Genomic DNA, 19,863 nt, shown 5'->3' with positions numbered 1-19,863 from the left:
GTTAATTTTTGTTGTTCTCCATCTGCTGTCAGCATTCATAACAAGTGATACAGCAAAAAGAACATGTGGACTTTTCTTTAAAAGGTTTCAGTCATGAAAAAGAATTTAACTTATAGAGTACCACTTTACTAAAGACTATTAAGTTGCAATTATGATACTTTTCAAGAAGCCAACTTGTCAAAGAAGAGCTGATGGTTTCATTTTTTTTTGTGTTGTGGTATTTATTTTCCTTTTTGTAGAGATCACTTGTAACACTGAAAATCCTATAAGGAAGTTTTTCTTCTGTAGGGCAGGGAAAGAAGCACTTCAAGATACTTATAACTTTCAGGAACTGGAACAACTACTGATCACAAACTGCATGCTTAAGTGACAGTACTTTTTTTTTTTTTAACAGTCAAAGGGGAACCAAAAACACAATACATTTAATTTAAAGCAGGCAGAAAGACCAATCACAAATTATTATCTATTATATTGCATGAATAACACAATAACATCTTCATACATCTTTGAGAGGTTTCTCCGTACTTGTGAATAGGGCTGAAGTGCCAGTGATTGCCTAAAAGGAGCCATTTCATCCCTAAGGCTCAGATAAAAACCTCAGTTAGTGGTAATTGCACATTTCAATTCCCATCTCCTTTTAAGAGGCTTATTCTGGACAATTACTGAGATCAAGACCTTTAAAACTTCAATTTCTGCAGTCACTGCAAGACAACATTGAACTTGTATTGAACTTGGAAAGTGGTCATGACTCATTCCACACTAAACACTGAAAATTATCATTATTTACATTTGCAGAAAGATTTCCTTCTCAACCAAGAGGCTCAATGTTCCCCTGCCTCCCCTCCCCGACAGAGGATCAGATTAAGAGTTGTCAACACACTTTGTCCTAAGGGGTCATGTTTTTGTTCAACAAGTATTTATAGAATGCTGGCAAGCCAGCAGTAAATAAAAACACTTGCTCCCACAGACCTATTTACTCTGGACTGACATGTGCAGAATAAACTGAATGCAAACCTACACCTTCCATCTGATTCTTACAGGTGAACTAATTCCCGTAGGAATAGTCATAGGGGCTCAATGACCCCCCACCTTAGCTCACACTTGTGTAAAGAGGAAATTGATATGTAACCAACATGCAAACCAGACCCACTGAACTGGAAAGTTCCTAGCTTGTTCACAGTACAAGTACAAAACAGGATGACCCCCCGCCACGCCCGCTTTGAACTAGAATCCCCGTGTTTCAGCCTCCTGAGTAGATAGGATAATAGGTAGGCTTGAGCTACCAGTGTCTCTTGCCCCTTAGGCTTGAACTGGAAGACGGTACTAATGTGTAAGCCTTGTGATCTGGAAGGGAACAGCAGCCAGGACTGGTGGCCTGGCTATCACACACACTGCTGCCACTCCCTCCTTACTGATTCCGCTCAGTCTGACTCTAGAAAAATGACATCAACTCAACACTCGAAAGTGTGCAAACATGTTACATAAACAAACATACTGCTGCTCTAAGGTTGTAGAATTACATTCTCAAGGACAAGAGGCAGCTCCTCTGAGTGGAGCTTGATTTTCAGCCATGAGCCACTTATCTTAGATGACAAAGACCTCTGGAGAATATTTAAAGTGGTATGTACTGCCTACAGTCAGACCACTCTGAATGCATCCCATTTCTTCTAAAATGCGTCCACCTGAGCAGAGTGCCTGTAGCTTTAAAAATGCTGCCTACAGTTTTCACCTCCACAGGAATGACCTTTGCCTGGTAAGAGCCCAGGTGTTCTGGCACACCAATTTCAGACTGACCTGTGCTGGTCCCAGGCGCCACAGGTGAGCTGTCTGCGGCAGGTGAGCTCTGTAGCAGGTGAGCTCTGCAGCCTGTGGCTCACTGCAGGCACAGCAGCCCCGCACCAAGTGAACCAGCTCGCTTCAGACCTGTGCGCCCTGTGAAATGCAGTGCGTGCTTTATAAAAGCAATTTGATTTGCCGTCAGAAACTGGAGCCTGAAGATAGTCCTCCAGGTTAGGTAGCGAATGGAAGATTTCACTTTCTAGGCCAAAATACTGCCAGGCCCCACACTAGCCTTCTGGAACCCTCTCCATGGTTCATCAAAGCTCCACATGGCCACAGGGATATTCTCCCTTCCCTCATGTGGAAAGGCACAGAGATGGCACCAGAGCCCTTCTGGTGCAAAATCACTCTGTTGTGCTCAAACTTCAACAGAAGATTTGTAGCTAAAGAATTTTAAGAGGAGGGCTGGGAAGGTGGCTCAGTGGTAGAGCGCTTGCCTTGCATGCATGAGGCCCTGGGTTCGATTCCTCAGCACCACATAAGCAAAAAGAAAAAAGCCGGAAGTGGCGCTGTGGCTCAAGTGGTAGAGCGCTAGCCTTGAGCTGAAGAGTTGAGGGACAGTGCCCAGGCCCAGAGTTCAGGCCCCACGACCGGACCCAAAAAAAAAACAAAAAAGAATTTTAAGAGGAGTATAACTTAATGTAAGCTAATAATAATAGTAAAATAACTTTAAGAGGACCATCTGCCTTTAAGAAAATGTATAGTAAGCTGAGCTCCAGTGGCTCACCCCTGTAATCCTAGCTATTAAGGAGGCTGAGATCTGAGGATCATGGTTAAAAACCAGCCTGGGCAAAAAACTCCATGAGACTCTTATCTCCAATAAACCACCAGAAAACTGAAGTGGCGCTGTGGCACAAGTGGTAGAGTGCTCACCTTGAGCTGAAGAGCACAGGGACAGCACCCAAACCCATGTCCTACAAAAAAAAAAGATGGGGGAAAAAGGAAGAATGGTGTTATGGCAGGAAAAGGAAGAATGGAGCATCTCCAGTATTATGGCAGGACTTTCACTGTGGGACTCTCCCCTCCAGGCCTGCCTCCTATGGCTGCCTAGTACTGGACTCTGCAGCCCTCAGATGTGGGGTTTATCTATTCCTGTCTGCACAACAGTGCCTACTGTGAATTCCCTTCCTCAGAATGGGAAAATGAAGCAAAGAGAGACCAAGGACGCCAACTATACACATTCTTAATTTAAGGATTATAAGTGGTAGGGTTGAAGTTCCTGCTCTCCTAAAACATCCATTTTTACCACTTCAAAAAAACAAATTAGAAGCTGGGGACCAGTGGCTCATTCCTATAATCCTAGTTACTTTGGTGGCTAAGATCTGAGGATCACAGTTCAAAACCAACCAGGGCAGGAAAGTCTGTGAAACTGTATTCTCCAATTAACTACCACAAAGCTGGAAGTGGCGCTGTGGCTCAAAATGGTAGAGTGCTAGCCTTGAGTGAAAGAGCTCAGGGACATCACCCAGGCCTTGAGATTCAAGCCCCATGATTGACAAAAAAGTAAAATAAAAATGAAAAATTAGGTGGAGTTTACAGGGAAGATGGTATTTTTTAAAACCACATTCTAGAAAAATATTTCAAAGAAAAAAAAAAGCCACAGTAGAGAATTAGGACAGAATGGTTCAGTAGACATGAAGTATAACAAAGTCAGTTATCTGGGCTAACATCATTTCTAACACACTACAATTTATTTGTAATACATGTCATGTAATAAGTGAATAATTTAAAAACTGGTTGCATTCATATCATTAGTTTTCATCTCAGAACCGTCACAGAAGTACAAATGAAACCTGTGATTCTGTGTACCCTGAAGGGCAGACAATAGTTTCTAAACTCTTCTGTTCTTCACTAGAAAGCAGCTGCATGAAGGTTAATAATGGTTCCTAAAGACCAAGTAAACTGTGAAGGCCACTTTTGTGACCAAAGATAAAATGCAAGGTACACAGACAATACAGTCTTTATTTATAAAATGTGAACATCTAATAGATTTCCATGACCAGACTATAGAGTTTTTAACATATTCTGAATCAGCCTTAAATGTTTATGAAATAATGCTTATACTAGACTTGGACATCCATTTGTAATATTACTCTTGAATTCTTCATCAATGCTAGCAAGTTCTTCTTAATCACCTAAATCCTAACATTGTATACATTAAAAAAAATTTTTTGGGGGGTGCTGGTCATGCGGCTTGAATTCAGAGCCTGGGCATTGTCCTTGAGTGTTTTTGCTCAAGGAGGCTAGTGCACTAACACTTGAACTATGACTCCACTTACCGCTTTTTGGTGATTGGAGATAGGAATCTCACAGACATGCCTAGGCTGGCTTTGAACCACAATCCTCAGATCTCAGCCTCTTCAATAGCTAGGATTATAAGCATGAACCATCAGCACATGGCTTAGAATGCATTTTTAAAGACTATGCTTAAATAGAAACCAAATCAACTGTTAAGCTGTTCTTGGCTCCAACCAGACAACAAATGTCATTGATGTGCCTGGTCATATTAGGCTTCTGTAAATATTCCTGTGTTGTTCATGTGTTTAAGTAAAATCCTGTTTCAAATGCTTTCGTAACACCCTGTCGATCTCTTTGGAAGTGACTGAGTTATCATCTATAAATTCAGATTTCTCCACTTGGCAATGTTTTGGGGCTTCTTTCTTGAACTGAGTATGGTATGAACTGAACATCCTTTCAACTCTGTCTCATTAAGTGTGATTTCACTCAGAGCAGTGCTGGGCTGCTGCCCTGCAGAGAAGAGGGCAACCATCAGCAGATACAAGGTATAATTAGCAGCATCTGGCAAGTAATGGTAAAGGAACTTCAGGTGTGGCAGGGCCAGAGCACCAGGCTGCTGCCAACACAGGGCCCTGCCAAGCACAAGTTGACCTCTGGGCCTGCAGTTAGCCAGAGAATTCTTTTCTTGTCCAATGTTGAGCAAGGGTACACATAAATTTACTATTAAATTATATTCTGGTATGTTTATTACTATCATTATTATTTGTATATGTGCCAATACTGGGAAGTGAACTTAGGGTCTACAGGCTGTCCATTAGCTTTATCACAGCTCCACGTCCAGCATTTTGCTAGGTAATTGGAAATAAGAGTCTCATGGACTTTCCTTCCTGGGCAATCTTCGAACCATGATTCTCAGATCTCAGCCTCTTGAATAGCTAGGATTACAGGACATGAGGCACTGGTGTCTAGTTTTGATATGTTTATTATTATTTCATAAAGGAAAACAAATCTTTTGCTTATTTCAAGTAGCTCTATGTCTTGTACTGTTGGCAGAGAAAGTTGTCTCTTCAAAGCTCTAAAAGGCCCTTTGCCATTCTTCCTAGTTCTTCCACGGCTCATCGATGAGGACACACATACATATGGCTTGCTAGTTTAATGGTGCTTCTTGTATATTGTATGTTGCTTCTTTTATAACATTTGTTGACCATTGTGTTCATGAGAGACTATCTCTACCAAATGCCACTTTCTGCACCAGCTGTGACCCCAACAGGGGTGCCTTAGCCAAGAGATTTGAAGAGATTTCCTCTTCAAAACAAAACTTTAGCAGGAAGAATTCAGAAGTCTCTGGCGAGCATTCTTTTCTTCATTATTTGCTTTAGTTTCATTGTGCAGGTTCAAATCTGTTAAAATTGAAAACACATGACATAGATGTAGTAGAAAATACTGGTACTAATCAGCTTCTCTCTGTGAAAAACGTTCTTGCCAGGCTCCAGAGGCTCATGCCTATAATCCTAGCTATGTTAAGAGGCTGAGATCTGGGAATCAAGTTTCAAAGCCAGCCCAACCAGTCAAATCTCAAGACAAAAAGCCAGATGTGGAGGTATGGCTCAGGTGGTGGAGTGTCAGCCTTGAGCAAAAAAGCCAAGCAATATTGAGAAGCCTGCAGTTTAAGCCTCAATACTAGAACACAAAACAACTTGCTTTCCTGCCTGGGCTGGCTTTGAACCATGATCCTCAGATCTCAGCCTCCTGAGCAGCTAGGATTACAGGTGTGAGCCACCAGCATCCAGCAACAACTTTTTTCTCACACTTTAATACTTGGCTTCACTATGTTTTGCTTTGTAGCCTAACTTTTCAAAGCACAGTGAAATCAAAGCAGTAATTAAATTGATAAATTATCAGTCCCTTTAAAGAGAAGGTCAGAGACAACAAGGGAACCAGAGATTACAGAGGCAAAAGCCATATGACAAGACAAATATAAGCAAGAAACACAACCAGGAAGAGTGCTGGAGCAAGATGACGAAGATTAGGCAGAGGACTGAGAAACAAGAGACACACCATCAGAAAAAGCACAACGTTCTTCCTCCTTGGAAGCACAAGGGAAGCATCAATTCATTCCTCCCCTCCCCTCAGTCTTGGGTTTCCCCTAGGACAGGACAATGATGGGCTAATGGCTCAAATGATAATAATGGTCAATACCGATAAGGAAATGCAGCAAAGATGCTCTAGGAACTCTGTGGCTGGGCTTGGAGAGCTGACCCTACCTGTGAGCTCAGCAATTTGGCTCTGCCGCTCCTCTTCCTTGGTTTCTGCTGACTTGGGCATTTTGCCATCCACAATATCCATCTTGATCATACCAAGATTGGTAAGAAGTAGCATTGGATCAATCCCTTGACCATTGCTTTTAATATTCTCCAGTACCTTCAGGCACTTGTATGATTTGAGTTCACTGATATTTTCCTCCAAGAAGAGATTGTAGAGGCTCAAGTCATTGTACCCTTCAGATTTGAAATGCAGGACATCAAATGTGGGCAGGATCTCATATACTTTGAGAATATCTGTCTTCTGCCGAAAGGGAACCAACAGCGTGTAGATTACCACAGGAGCCAAAAGAACATACACCATGAGGTTAATGAAGCTGAGCAGCTGGAAGATGCCGACTGCAATAAGTTTACACTGGAACTGATCAGGGATGGCGCTGTCATTTCTCAGGATTCCTGACTTGATGCTGCATACAAACTCATCTGAGAGCGAGGACAGGCTGAAGTAATAGCTCAGGTAGACGCTTGCTGACAATATGATTATCAGTGTCACTAGCCGGCAGCTGATGTACTTGAAGATTAAATTATTAGAGTTTTTCTTTGTCTTCAAGTATTGCTCTACAATTGGGTACTTGAAGTGACTTTCGGATATTTCCCACAAACTAAAAAGAAACAAAAATAATTTAGACCCTTCCTATGATAATCAATATTAAAGGCAGGCAGACATAATAATGTGAGACTAAAAAGTTTCAAACACCTTGCCAGGAACTGATGGCTCAGAACTGGAATCCTAGCTATTCAGAAGACTGAGATCTGAGGATTGCAATGCAAAGCCAGCCTGGGCCAGAAAGTCTAGGAAACTCTGATCTCGAATTAACCAGCAAAGAGTGAAGCTGTGCCTCAAGTGGTAAAGCACTAACGCTGAGCAAAAAACTCAGGAACAGCACCCTGTGGCCTGAGTTCAAACTGTGGGATCAGCACACACAAAAAAGTTTCAAACGCCCACTATACTTATAACTTCATCAGAGTATTGGGGAATAAAATGAGATTTTAAAAAGAGAGAGAGAACAGAACAATAATAAAACACTTTTTCTCAATATTTTAAAGAGCAGCTAATTAAATGAGTCTTTAAAAATTCTTTAAAAATGCCTAGCAACCTCATGCAAAATATTAAATAAATTTACCAGTTTCTGAATAGGAACTGTTGCTTTTTAAAAAAAAACTACCATTTTCTACTAAAGTATGCAGAATAAGGTAAGGAAATTTTCACCAAGTAGAATAATATACATATGATTCTACAGGAACAGCTGGAGACATGCAGTGAACATGTTCAAGGCTATGGAGACCAGGCTGGCATGGTGCTGGTCCCACAATCCCCTTTACAGCTACGAGACAGTATTTTTAATCTGGAAAAAAAGAAGGATGCTGGATGCTAGTGGCTCATGCCTGTCATCCTAGCTACTCAGGAAGACCATGGTTCAAAACCAGCATGAGCAGGAAAATCTGTGAGACTCTTATCTCTAACTACTAAAAAGCTGGAAGTGGAGCTGTGCCTCAAGTGATAGAGCACTAGCCTTGATCATGAAAGCTCAGGGACAGTGCCCAGGCCCTGAGTTCAAGCCCTAGGACCAGCACCAAAAAAAAAAAAAAAGAGGAACAAACAGATAATAAGTTAGCTAATAAGTTGCATTAAGGACATTCTCAAGAGTTAAATGGGATATTATGCTCATTTTGAAGCCAGCCTAAGCAGGAAAGTCCATGAAACTCTTATCTCCAATTAACCATCAAAAAGCCAGAAATGAAGGAGTTGCTCAAGTGGTAGAGTCCCAGCCTTGAATGGAAGAGCTAAGAGTGCCACTCAGGCCCTGAGTCCAAGTCCCAACACTGGCACTCACATATACACAAATGCACGCTCGCACCTACACAGACAAGGTAGATACCCACACTATCAATACTACTGGCAATAACATGAGCCAGAAGAAGAATGTGAAAAGGCAAGGCACTGTCTTCCTTTCTCAACCTTTCTCTAAGCTTGATGGTTCCAAAACCCTGCTTTCCCATTAAAGCAATTTATCTTTACATAGTACCCTGACCAGATACCCCTCTGAGGTCCATACTGCAAAGGAGGAGACAGAAATTTCATGTAGCAAAGAAAAGCATCCTAACACAGGAATAGGTACTATGCACACATGCATGGGGTAAGATCTGGGGTGACAGTGCACGTCTCTGACTCTCACAAACTGTCACTAGTTGGAAGATATACCTTTCTCCCACTGCCTGGAAATAGCATAAGGCCTAGATGAACAAGAGAAATGCCAGAGAACCTGTATTATAAAACTTCCTGGGGGCTGTTACCTTTGCCCTAGAGTCTCCTTAACACCAGGAGCGGGGCAGGCACCATCTCTCAGGTCCAGGTCACGTGCACTCTTGGCGGCCTTAATTGCACGGTTGTAAACTTTGTCAAGTTCTTCCATGATAAACTTCAAGTCTGAGCAAAGGTGAGGAGCAGCTGTGAAGCGCCAGAACAGTGCAGGCAGGTACAGGAGGATTGCAAATAATAATAGGATGTAGGGGAAAAACTGAAAAAAATAAGACAAGTCATAGGTTAACAGACCCTCTCACTACAGCAGCCTAACCCTGCTAAGTGCTTCTCATTCCTTCTCATTCTGAGACAAACCCATTTACTCACGTTCCTTGTGGAAACTGTGCTCACTACTACTTATGGCTAAAGTAATACTTAAAGAGGTACTTTTTGGTAGTCATTTGTATGAAGTAACTGGAAACTAGATATAGATAGACAGGCAGACAGACAGACAGACAGATAGGTAGATGGTATTTCCTTTTTGATCACAGGAGGAAAACAGCTCCTGTATTCTGTAGTATAATATCTGAACAAAATCCTAATTATGAAACAGGTGAACATCACAATGGCCTTTGATAGTTTTTTTATTTGTTTTATCACTTTGTGTGTGTGGAGGTTGTACATGCTGCGTATAGTCTCAACTGCTTGAGTCACAACTACAGCTTAGCATTTTGTTGGTTAACTAGAAATGGAGTTTCTTGGAATGTTCCACCTGGACTAGCTTCAAACTATGATCCTCTAGATCCCTGCCTCTTGAGTAGCTAGGATTACAGGTATAAGCTATGAGCACCTGGCTACTTTCTGTTTGTTTTTTTGTTTGCTTTTTGTCGGTCGTGGGTCTTGAACTCTGGGCCTGGGTGCTGTCCCTCAGTTCTTCAGCTCAAGGTTAGTGCTCTACCACTTGAGCCACAGCACCACTTCCTACTTTGTGTTTTTAAGAGGCAATATGGCTTTCAAGCTTTGGTTTTGTTCCTCTCTAAAATCTGGGAAATTGACCAAAAAAAAGTGGTTAATTTTGCCTTCAGTAATCCAGTAATTACCCTCAATGAAACAGCTGAAATACACAGTTAAAATTCACAGAATGTGGAAGGGGCCACAGTACTGGATCAGACCTGGAGGACAGTCCAAAGTTCTCTTCCTCCTTCTCTATAGTTGGATACTATGAAGTCCAAAGAACCCAACAACTACAGGAAAAAGAACCAAAAGGAGGATACCAGGTCTAAGGACAAAGGTCGAAGGACAAAGACAGTAAGGACCCTGTGGAAGCTTGTCCACTGGGTGCTTAGCAGAGCCTTAGACAAACCATCACCAGTCAGCACTGAGCTTGCTCAGCTGAGAAAAAAGACCAACTTTTGAGATGAGTACATCACCTTTGGTCCTCACGATGTCCTTGGCAAGGCTGTGTGGATGGCTCCGTTATGCCAAGGGGTAGCTTGGTGCCAGATCACAAAACCAGAGCCAGACTATGACCCCTGAACTATGACCAAAGAGCCATGCCTTCTCTGTGGCTCTACATCATGTTCCTTCTCTGGAAACTTCTCTCTCGTTTTGTTTGGATTTCTCTTTCTCTGCAGTTCCTTGCAGTGGTAACTGGACGAAGTCACAATGGCCTTAATGCATCACCTCCATGCCACACGTCTCTGGAAATGAGCCATGGAGCTCACATCAGGACTTCCCTGTGATTGCCCATGTACAGAGAAGCTACACGGACCTACAGAACATCCTTTGATCTCTTCACCCAATTTGCTCTACTGAGAGTATCTTACATGGAACCACCGAGAGCTGCCATCGGCACATTACTATGAACTAATAAACTTTTACTTGTATTTCACTGGTTCTTCCATTGTTGTCTTCTTTCTATTCCAAAACCCAATTTGGGGTACCCACTGAGGTAGGCTGCTAGAATTTTCTTGGTTTGTGAAAGTTTCTCAATCTTCCCTTGCTTTTCATGAAATTTATTCGTTTTGGCAGTACTAGAGTTTGAACTCAGTGTCTTATGCTTGTTAGGCTGGTGCTCTACTACTTGAGCTATACCTCCAGTCCTGTTTTTTGCTAGTGATTTTGGAGATGGAGTTTAGTGAACTTTTGTGCCCGGGCTGGCCTCAAACTGTTGCATGAATCCCCAATGCCACAGTGAAAATAATGCCCCATGTGCTGCTTTATATACCAAATAGTGTCCAACAGACCATCCAATAACTATTTTCATAGAGTAAACAATTCCAAGTTATCTTAGAATTCTTGGGTATCTATGATTTCCATATATTGTTGCCTATTACTATTTTTTAAGATTATAATTTTTTATTGTGAAAATACCATACAGAGGGATTACAATTAAATGGGCAATGTAATGAGTACATTTCTTATCAAGCATTGTTGCCTTTTCCTTTGTTTCCCCTTCCCATCCCTTCCCATCCCCTCCCCATCCCCCACCTCCCACCAAAGTTGTAAAGTTCGTTTTTTGACATAAGGTCTTATACATCTCATTGTTGCAATGGGTCCACCTGTATCCCTATTTAAACAATTTGTGTTTTTCCTTCCCCTCTACACAGTATACCAACATCAAATACAGTGAAAGCAGGGGTTATACCATGGGGGAGGGACATACAAAGCAACAAAGAAACCATCTTATAAATATGTTAGAAACAATCTCAAGAAAGAAAAAAATTTGAATCCTTATCTTGGGGTTCATTTCACCTCACATCAACTTATCTGACTGTTTCTGCTTGAGATTATAATTTTTATTATTAGTGTTGTTGTTATTAAGGAGTTGTACAAAGGATTACAATTCTTAAGTCAGGTTATGAGTACAATGCTTCTTGGTCAACATCATCCCTTCCTTTGTTCCTACTACTTTTAATGTTAAATTTTGTTTAAAAGTCAATGAAAAATAAAGGTCTTAGCTATTTTCTTTCCTATCCTTGTTGCCAGACCTCCTGATAGCATTGTGAGTCCAACTCTCTTTACTCCGTAAGAGAGAGAAGTGAGCCGGGCACGGGTGGCTCATGCCAATAACAATAGCTACTCAAGAAGATCGCAGTTCAAAGCCAGCCCAGGAAGAAAAGTTCCCATGAGACTCTTATCTCCAATTAAACACTCAAAAACTGGAAGTGGCACTGTGGCTCAAATGGTAGAGCACTACTAGTCTTGAGCACAAAGAGGCTCAAGGACAGTTCTCAGGCCCTGAGTTCAAACCCCACGACTGATGGAAGGAAGGGGGAAAAAGAGAGAGGGGAGAGAGGGAAGGGGGGGGAGAGGGGGAGAGAGAGAGAGAGAGAGAGAGAGAAGGAGAGGAAGAAGGGAGAGGGAGGGGAGAGGGGAAAGGGAGAATTCTACCTTCTCACAGCTTCACTTTGGGGTTCTAGCCTGGGATAGTCTCAAAATTAAATTAATGTGCCAAGAGCTGACCGACCCATAGCAACACACAAAGCACTCACTCTGTTACTAACTGTCTGGCTATGGGATGCATAGTTCACACAGTTAGTTGGCTAGTGGAAGAAGCAATGTTCACTCAATCCTTGCCCAGTTTGACAGCTGTTATTATAGAAATTGCACAACAGCTTGTACGGCTTCCACAACTAAAGATTCAGGCTTTTTTTTTTTCTGGAAACCATGGGAGTGAAATTATTTCTAACTTGGGCTTGTGAAATATTTTTGTAAGTCACTTTTGTTTCAATGCTATTTGAATAACAGCATTTACCTCAAACTGTTCTCCTAAATTAAAAACAGTTCACATACCCAAGTGGTGCAATAATTAGCACCAAAGAACAATTCAACACAGTTCATTGTAATTAGGAAAATGAATGTTTAAAAGTATTACACACCAAGTATTTGCTCTTTTCCTAAAATACCCTTGTACTTTGACCACCTCTGCAGGAATGTAGCTGAAAATCCAATTTTCTGGTTTTCTTTAAGAGTTAAACTTTCTTCACCACCCCCATCAAAAACAAAGAGGCCATTTTTAGTGTGCCTTTAACAAGGTAGCAAAACCAATTCAATTGAAACAAGAATTCAAAAAAATACTATAGTATTTAAAGAGCTTGAAAAAAAAAAAAGTCCTCCACTTTAAGAGGGCAACTACCAGACCAGAAACTTCTTCCTAAGCTCTGCCTACTCCATTTTAGAGCGGAGATGCTTAGTATCTCTCAAAACTCTACCTGCCCTCTTATCTAAACATCTCAGTTAGCACTGACCTCCTCAACAAAGTGACAGTCTTCAAAGCAATGGGGAATGAAGTAGCTGTTCCAATCACAACTTCGGCCTATTGGCTTTAAGTGTTCAGTTTGGGAAGATGAACCAAGAGGATCACCAGTTTAAAGCCAGCATGAGCTATACAGCAAAACCTTGTCTAAAAAACAAATGAATGTGGGCCAAAGGGAAATCTATTACATTGTTGGTGGGAATGTAAACTTGTTCAACTGCTCTGGAAAGCAGTGTACAGGTTCCTCAAAAAATTAAACACAGAACTACCTTATGATTCAGCAATTCTACTCTTGGGCATTTATCGAAGATTATAAACCAGGATACACTAAAACAACCAGCACAACCATGTTCATTGTAGCACTACTTCCATAGCCAAGGTATGGCCTCAGCCCAGATGTCCCTCAAGGGATGACGGATGGATCAAAAAAATCGGGTATACGTACACAATGGAATTTTACTCATTCTTTAGAAAGAATGACAGTGCATCATTTGCAAAGAAATGGAATGACCTGGAAAAATGATAATGAAGTAAGTCAGGCCTAGAGAAACAAAGGTTGCAAATTTTTCCTATGTGGAAGCTAGAATTAGTTTATAAACAAGTAAATATGTTAGGTAGTATGCAAGGAAGAATATAAAAATTTATTAATTGAAATATAGTAGATTCAGGGAAAAACAGTAACTGTAATACCTAGGAAAGGCAAAATCATAGTTCAACAAAATAAACACCAGGAAAAGAATACTTGAAAGGGATAGGGTGGGGTCAAGGAGAGGTAGGTAGATGAAAGAAGAGAAGAAAAGGAGGAGAATGCAGTAAAAAAAAATTGAACATATATCCTACAAAATTAAGAAAAGTGAGGTAAGGAATGGGTTAAAAGGAATGGGTGAGAATGTTGAAAAGGATGATATTGATCAAGACATGCTGAATTCATTCATAAACTGCTTTCTTGAATGGCAACTCCTTTGTATAATTACTTAAAGATTAAAAAAACAAAGAACTGGGAGCTGTTAGCTCATGCCTGTAATCCTACCTACTCAAGAAGCTAAGACCTGAGCATTGCAGTTCAAAGCCAGCCTGGGCAGAATAGTCCCTGTGAGACTCTTATATCCAATTAACCACCAGAAAACTAGAAACGGAACTATGGCTCAAAGTGGTAGAATGTTAGCCTTGAGCAAAAGAGCTCAGGCCCAGGCCTCAAGTTCAAGCCCCATCACCACCAACAATAATGACAACAAGAAGTTTACAAAATGTACCATTCCTGGAAGGAAAAACAGAACGTCTAGGTGGAGAAGCCTTGATGATAACCCAGTACAGCCCCTTTCTATGGTCAAGTTACACATGCAAAGACTGAACAACTCTTCCATGAGATGCATGCCACATGGACGTATTTGTTCAAAAGCATCTTTTGGGCACTTGCTTCATGCAGACACTAGATTATGAAGGCCCAGATTCCTATACACAATGAAAACCCATTGTAGAGAGCATGATCATTTGGGGAAATTACTACAACCGTGGGAAAGGAACAAGTAGGAGAGAAGATAGAAGGTTCACTACAACAGAGACTGGAAGTGACAGAACTGAGCCATTGGCAGGAAGGGAGGCAACCGAGAACTGTGGAGAAAAGGACACACATTAAAGGTGGAAAAGGAGAAGACCTGAGGGTAACACCATGTTACCCTTATTCAAGGGTATGGACTTTGTACCATTAGCTGAAGCAAGTACACCTCTTTAGGTGTACTAGACTCAGAGCAGAGGGGAAGCATGGGGGAACTCTGAAAAAAAGCCACAGATAATGCCATGATAACCAAAAATCAATGAAGAGAGAGTCTGGCCAGCCTTTTGATTCAGTATTCAGAAGCACATAGATCACCGAACTTAAGAGCATGGCTAAAATTATCCAAATAGAATGTGAAAAGACAAGAGAACTAAAGCCTGCACCATGTAACATTCAGGAGTCAAGCAGAAGGCGAACCTTTGAAGATACAAGAAGAAGGGTCAGAAAGTAGAACGTAGGCAAACCAAAACATATGTATTGGGGGAATGAAATAAAAAGGAATGAAGGTGTCTATTCTGGCTCTATGTTGTTCAAATACGAAACCACCTAAAGACAATCCTAGAGGAGGCATTCTTAGGCTGGAACACTGGCTGCTCCTGAGGACACAAGGGAAAGGCATATAGGTCAAGTGGGAGCCTGCCTAACCCACAGTGTGGAGGGCTCCCTTCGGCGAGCAGCATTCCCAAGCCACAACAGGAAGCTTCTATGATGGACAGAGTCCAGCAGTATAGATTCCATCTGCTTCTCCTCAACCGGAACAGTGCTGGGAATCAGGCCCTGGGCAATGCAGATGGGGAAGAAGTGAAAACTAAAGGCAGAGAAAACATATTCACAATGAAAACTTCCCCAAATCTTGAGAAAGAAATGGTCATCCAGGTACAGTTAGCTGTTAAACTCCACAGATAAGACCAGAAGAGAAAAATCTGAGGCATATTATACTTAAAGCATTAGGTACACAAAACAAGGGAAAAATACGGAAAACTGCCAAGAAAAGTGGGAGGACAGTTGAGGATTAAATATTATTCATAATCTTAATTCTTTAACTAAAACACAGACTTGCATACTGGACTTATGAACAAATCCTACAACTTGTTGTCAACAAAAACTACATGTTACTGAGAAACACATGTTGAAATTTAAATAATGGAAAAGATATTGTAAGCACTCATATACACACTCAGCATCAGAACACCCAATTTCATAAAGCAGTGCTACTAGACATAAAAATACAATAGACTAGGGTTGGGAAGGTGGCTCAGTGGTAGAGCGCTTGCCTCGCATGCATGAGGCCCTGGGTTCGATTCCTCAGCACCACATAAGCAAAAAGAAAAAAGCTGGAAGTGGTGCTATGGCTCAAGTGGTAGAGCGCTAGCCTTGAGCTGAAGAGCTGAGGAACAGCGCCCAGGCCCAGAATTCAGGCCCCACAACTGGACCCCCCCCAAAAAAATACAATAGACTACAATACAGTAATAGAATCTGACTTTCATATACCACTTTCATCACTATACAGGTCATCTAGACCAAAAAACAGAAAATTAGAAAGCAAATTTCAGAATTAGAAGCTACTATTGATTAAATTAAAAACTTAAGAGGGTCTGAGTAGTGAACGTAAGAGTCATGGTTGGATGAGTATTTAGGAAGTTTCTTTCTCTGTTTGAGTATTGTTTGAAAGGAATACAGCTAGAACTGGAACCAAAGGAGGCATTATGTTTCCAGAAAAGTCTCAAGGAGAAGGATTGCAAACTACAGTAGTGGCTGTGGGATCAGGCTCTAAAGGAGAAGGTAGAGAGATTCAGCCAGTTAGTGTGAAAGTTGTTCCAGAACATGGAGGCACCAAAGCAGTTCTAGATGACAAGGATTACTTTTCATTTAGGGATAATGACATTCTTGGGGAAGTACGAAACATGAATACATCTCTCTAATGGCATCATGTGAGGCTACCCATACCATGGAAGTTCTAACATCTTTCACGATGTAAATAATTTCCATGTCTCTCTTTAATAATAGATGGTTTCTAAAAAAAAAAAAAGAACTTAACAGACATGTACAAACTATTTCACCCAACAGCTGCAGAATACACATTTTTCTTGGGAGCTTATAAAACTTTCTACTAAACAGATCATACTTTAGAACATAAAGCAAGTCTTAACAAAATAATTTCCTGTACATTATCAGAACATAACGGAATAAAACTAGAAATCAATAGAAAGAAAAACTATAGAAAGACACATGGAAAATGAAAAATTAATTTTTGAATAATGAAGTAACTGGGAATAAAAACCTTTGGGACACAGCATAGTCAGTACTAGGAGTAAGTTTGGACCTCTCACTGCCTAGATTAAAAAACCTGAGAGATCTCAAACAAACTAATACTCTAAGAAAATGGGTCAAAGCCGGGCGCCGGTGGCTTACGCCTGTAATCCTAGCTACTCGGGAGGCTGAGATCTGAGGATCGCTGTTCAAAGCCAGCCCGAGCAGGAAAGTCCATGAGACTTATCTACAATAAACCACTAGAAAACCAGAAGTGGCGCTGTGGCTCAAGCGGTAGAGTGCTTGCCTTGAGCTGAAGAGCACCAGGGATAGCGCCCAGGCCCAGAGTTCAAGCCCTACGACCAACAAAGGTCAAGTCAAACCCAATAAATAAAAAGAAACAAAGATTAAGGCAGAAATGATTGAATTGGAGACTAAAAGAATACAAAGAATCAATGAAAAAATAAACAAGGCTAATAAACTCTTAACTACAAAAAAGGGAGGAACGACTAATTAACAAAATTGGAGATGAGAAAGGAGATACTACATCAAATACAAGTAAAATTCAGAGCATCATATTAGGTAATACTTTGATTTTTTTTTTTCTTGGTCGTGGGGCCTGAACTCTGGGCCTGGGTGCTGTCCCTCAGATTTCAGCTCAAGGCTAGCACTCTGCCACTTGAGCCATAGCACCACTTCTGGCTTTTTCTGCTTATGTGGTGCTGAGGAATCGAACCCAGGGCCTCATAACATGCAATGCAAGCACTCTACCACTGAGCCAACTTCCCAGCCCTAGGTAATACTTTGAAAACATTCTAATAAACTGAAAAATCTAAAAGAAATACATAAAACTTTAGATGCATAGTACCAACAAAAACTGAACCAAGAAAATATAAATGACACAAACAGATGTATAACAAGCAATAATGCTGACAACAATTAGGTTCACTACTGAACTGTACCAACTTAAAAAAAAAGGACTAACACCAGCTTTCCTCAAATGGTTCCATAAAACAGAAAGGGAAAGAATGCTACCAAATCCATTGTATGAAGCCAAGATTAGACTGATAGCAAAACCAGAAAAGGACATGACAAAGAAAAATTGGTAGAACCACTTTCTTTTTTTGTTGTTGTTGCTCAGAATATTTTTTTAGAATATACATTGTATTATTATTTATTACAGTCACAATTCTGTATAATAGATGATCAAAGTTTATGCTTCCTGCTTGACAGAAACTTCATACTCCTTAATTAGCATTTTCCTTTTCTTTATTGGTAGAACAATTTTCTTGATGATAATAGATGAAAAAATTCTCAAGAAGATCTTTGAAAACAAAATTCAAGAGCACATTATGAAGATCATACAGCATGATCAAGCTGGTTTCATGCCAAGGATGTAAGGATGGCTTAACATACACAAAACAGAAGAGAAACAAGGAGAAAAAATATCTCAAAAGACACAGAAAAAAAATTCACTTAGAAAAAAAGTCATCATCCATCATGATAAAAATCCTAAAGAAACTAGGAATAGAAGAAACACACTTCAACCTAATACAAATTTTACATAATAATCTCACTGCCTATATTTACTAAATGGGGAGAAGAAATTATTTCCTCTGAAGTCACAAATGATACAGTGCTTGAAATTCCTGGTCAAAGTGACAGCAGACAGAGGAAATAAAAAGGATACAGAGAACTGCTAAAATCATCTCTATTTACAGATGATAAAAGACTAATGATTCCACCAAAAACCTAGATCTAATAAACACTTTCAGGAAAGCAACAGAATATAGAAACCCAGCACATAAAAACTATTTAGCCTTTCTAAATGCCAGCAAACTGAGAATCAATCCCATTCACAATAGCCTCCAGATGTACATTTTAAAATTAAGAATAAACTTAATTGAAAACGAGAATGATATCTACAAAAAAAATTGTAAATCCTTAAAGAGAGAAATTGAAAGCTGAGTGCCGGTGGCTCAAACCTATAATCCTAGCTATTCAGGAGGCTGAGATTCAGAAGCCTGAGGTTTGAAGTAACCCCATACAGGAAAGTCAGTAAGACTGTGTCAAAAATAATTAGCAAAAAACAAGTGTCAGATCACAAACCAAGCAAAACATGAGTTCTGAATTCAAATCTCAGTATCTCAAAAAAAAAAGAAGAAAAATAGAAGAAAAAAATTAAAAAAAAAAAAACAAACAGTAGAAGATAGACCTTCCATCTTGACAGATTGGTAAAGTCCATATTATGAAAATGGCTATAGCTATTTTTTTTTAAAAAACTACATTTAATGCAATCCACACCAAAATTTCAATGTAATTTTTCTCAGAAATAGGCAAATCAGCCCTAAAATTCATATGAAAACATAAAAGACTATGAATACTCAAAGCAATCCTGAGGGAAAAGAGCAACACTTAGCAGCATCACAATATGACTTATAATTATATTACAGAATCAATATAATGAAAACAGCATGGTACTGATACAAAATAAGACACACAGAACATTGGAATAGAATGCAGGAAATACACCTACAGAGCTAAGCCATCCAAAAACATACTTTGGATAAAAGACAGCCTCTTTAATACACAGTGTTGGGAAAACTGGATATGCACATAGAGAATACTGAAACTAGATTCTCATCTCTTAGCCTCATCAAAAATCAATTCAAAATGGGTCAAAAATCTTAATGTAGGACCTAAGACTTTGAAACTACTAGGAAAAAACATATCGTTATACCTTCCTGAATAGTGCTCCAATTGTTCAGGAAGAGCAAGAACTGATAAGTTCCAAAGCTAAAAAGCTCTGTACATCAAAAGAAACAATTACCAGAATGATCAAACAACCCAGCTCACAAAATGGAAGTAAGCTATTCATCAAAAAAAGGAATATCCACAATATATTAAAAAAGTCAAACTTACAATAAATGAAGAAATTTTAATAGATGGGCAAATGTGGATGCCAGTGGTTCATGGTTATAATCCTAACTAGTCACAAGGTTTGTATCAGAGGATCATAGTTTGAAGCCACCACAAGCAGAAAAGTCTCAGAGATTCTACTTCCAAATAATCAGCAAAATGCCAGATTAGAGGCATGGCTTAAGTGGTATAGTACCATGAGCAAGCAAGCCAAATGAGAGTGAGAGACCCCTGAGTTCAA

At 40.2% G+C, this 19,863-nt stretch overlaps 1 protein-coding gene across 1 annotated transcript in view; it reads right to left on the bottom strand.

Moving 5' to 3' along the window:
- Window positions 1-3,781: 3,781 nt before the first annotated feature.
- Panx1 (pannexin 1) overlaps window positions 3,782-19,863 on the bottom strand; it is a 56,852-nt gene continuing 40,770 nt past the window's right edge. The window contains exons 3-5 of the mRNA XM_042685266.1: window positions 8,694-8,917; window positions 6,342-7,000; window positions 3,782-5,477 (exon numbers count right to left, since the gene is read on the bottom strand). Coding sequence (XP_042541200.1) covers window positions 5,398-5,477; window positions 6,342-7,000; window positions 8,694-8,917 — 963 coding nt within the window. The 3' untranslated portion in view covers window positions 3,782-5,397. The remainder of the gene's footprint in view (window positions 5,478-6,341; window positions 7,001-8,693; window positions 8,918-19,863) is intronic.

The sequence above is a fragment of the Dipodomys spectabilis genome, unplaced genomic scaffold, assembly GCF_019054845.1.
Source record: "Dipodomys spectabilis isolate Male_0828 unplaced genomic scaffold, ASM1905484v1 ptg000094l, whole genome shotgun sequence".
NCBI classification, from domain to species: Eukaryota; Metazoa; Chordata; class Mammalia; order Rodentia; family Heteromyidae; genus Dipodomys; species Dipodomys spectabilis.
The sequence above is the reverse complement of the archived record's forward strand: the minus strand, read 5'-3'. Positions and strand labels throughout refer to the sequence as shown.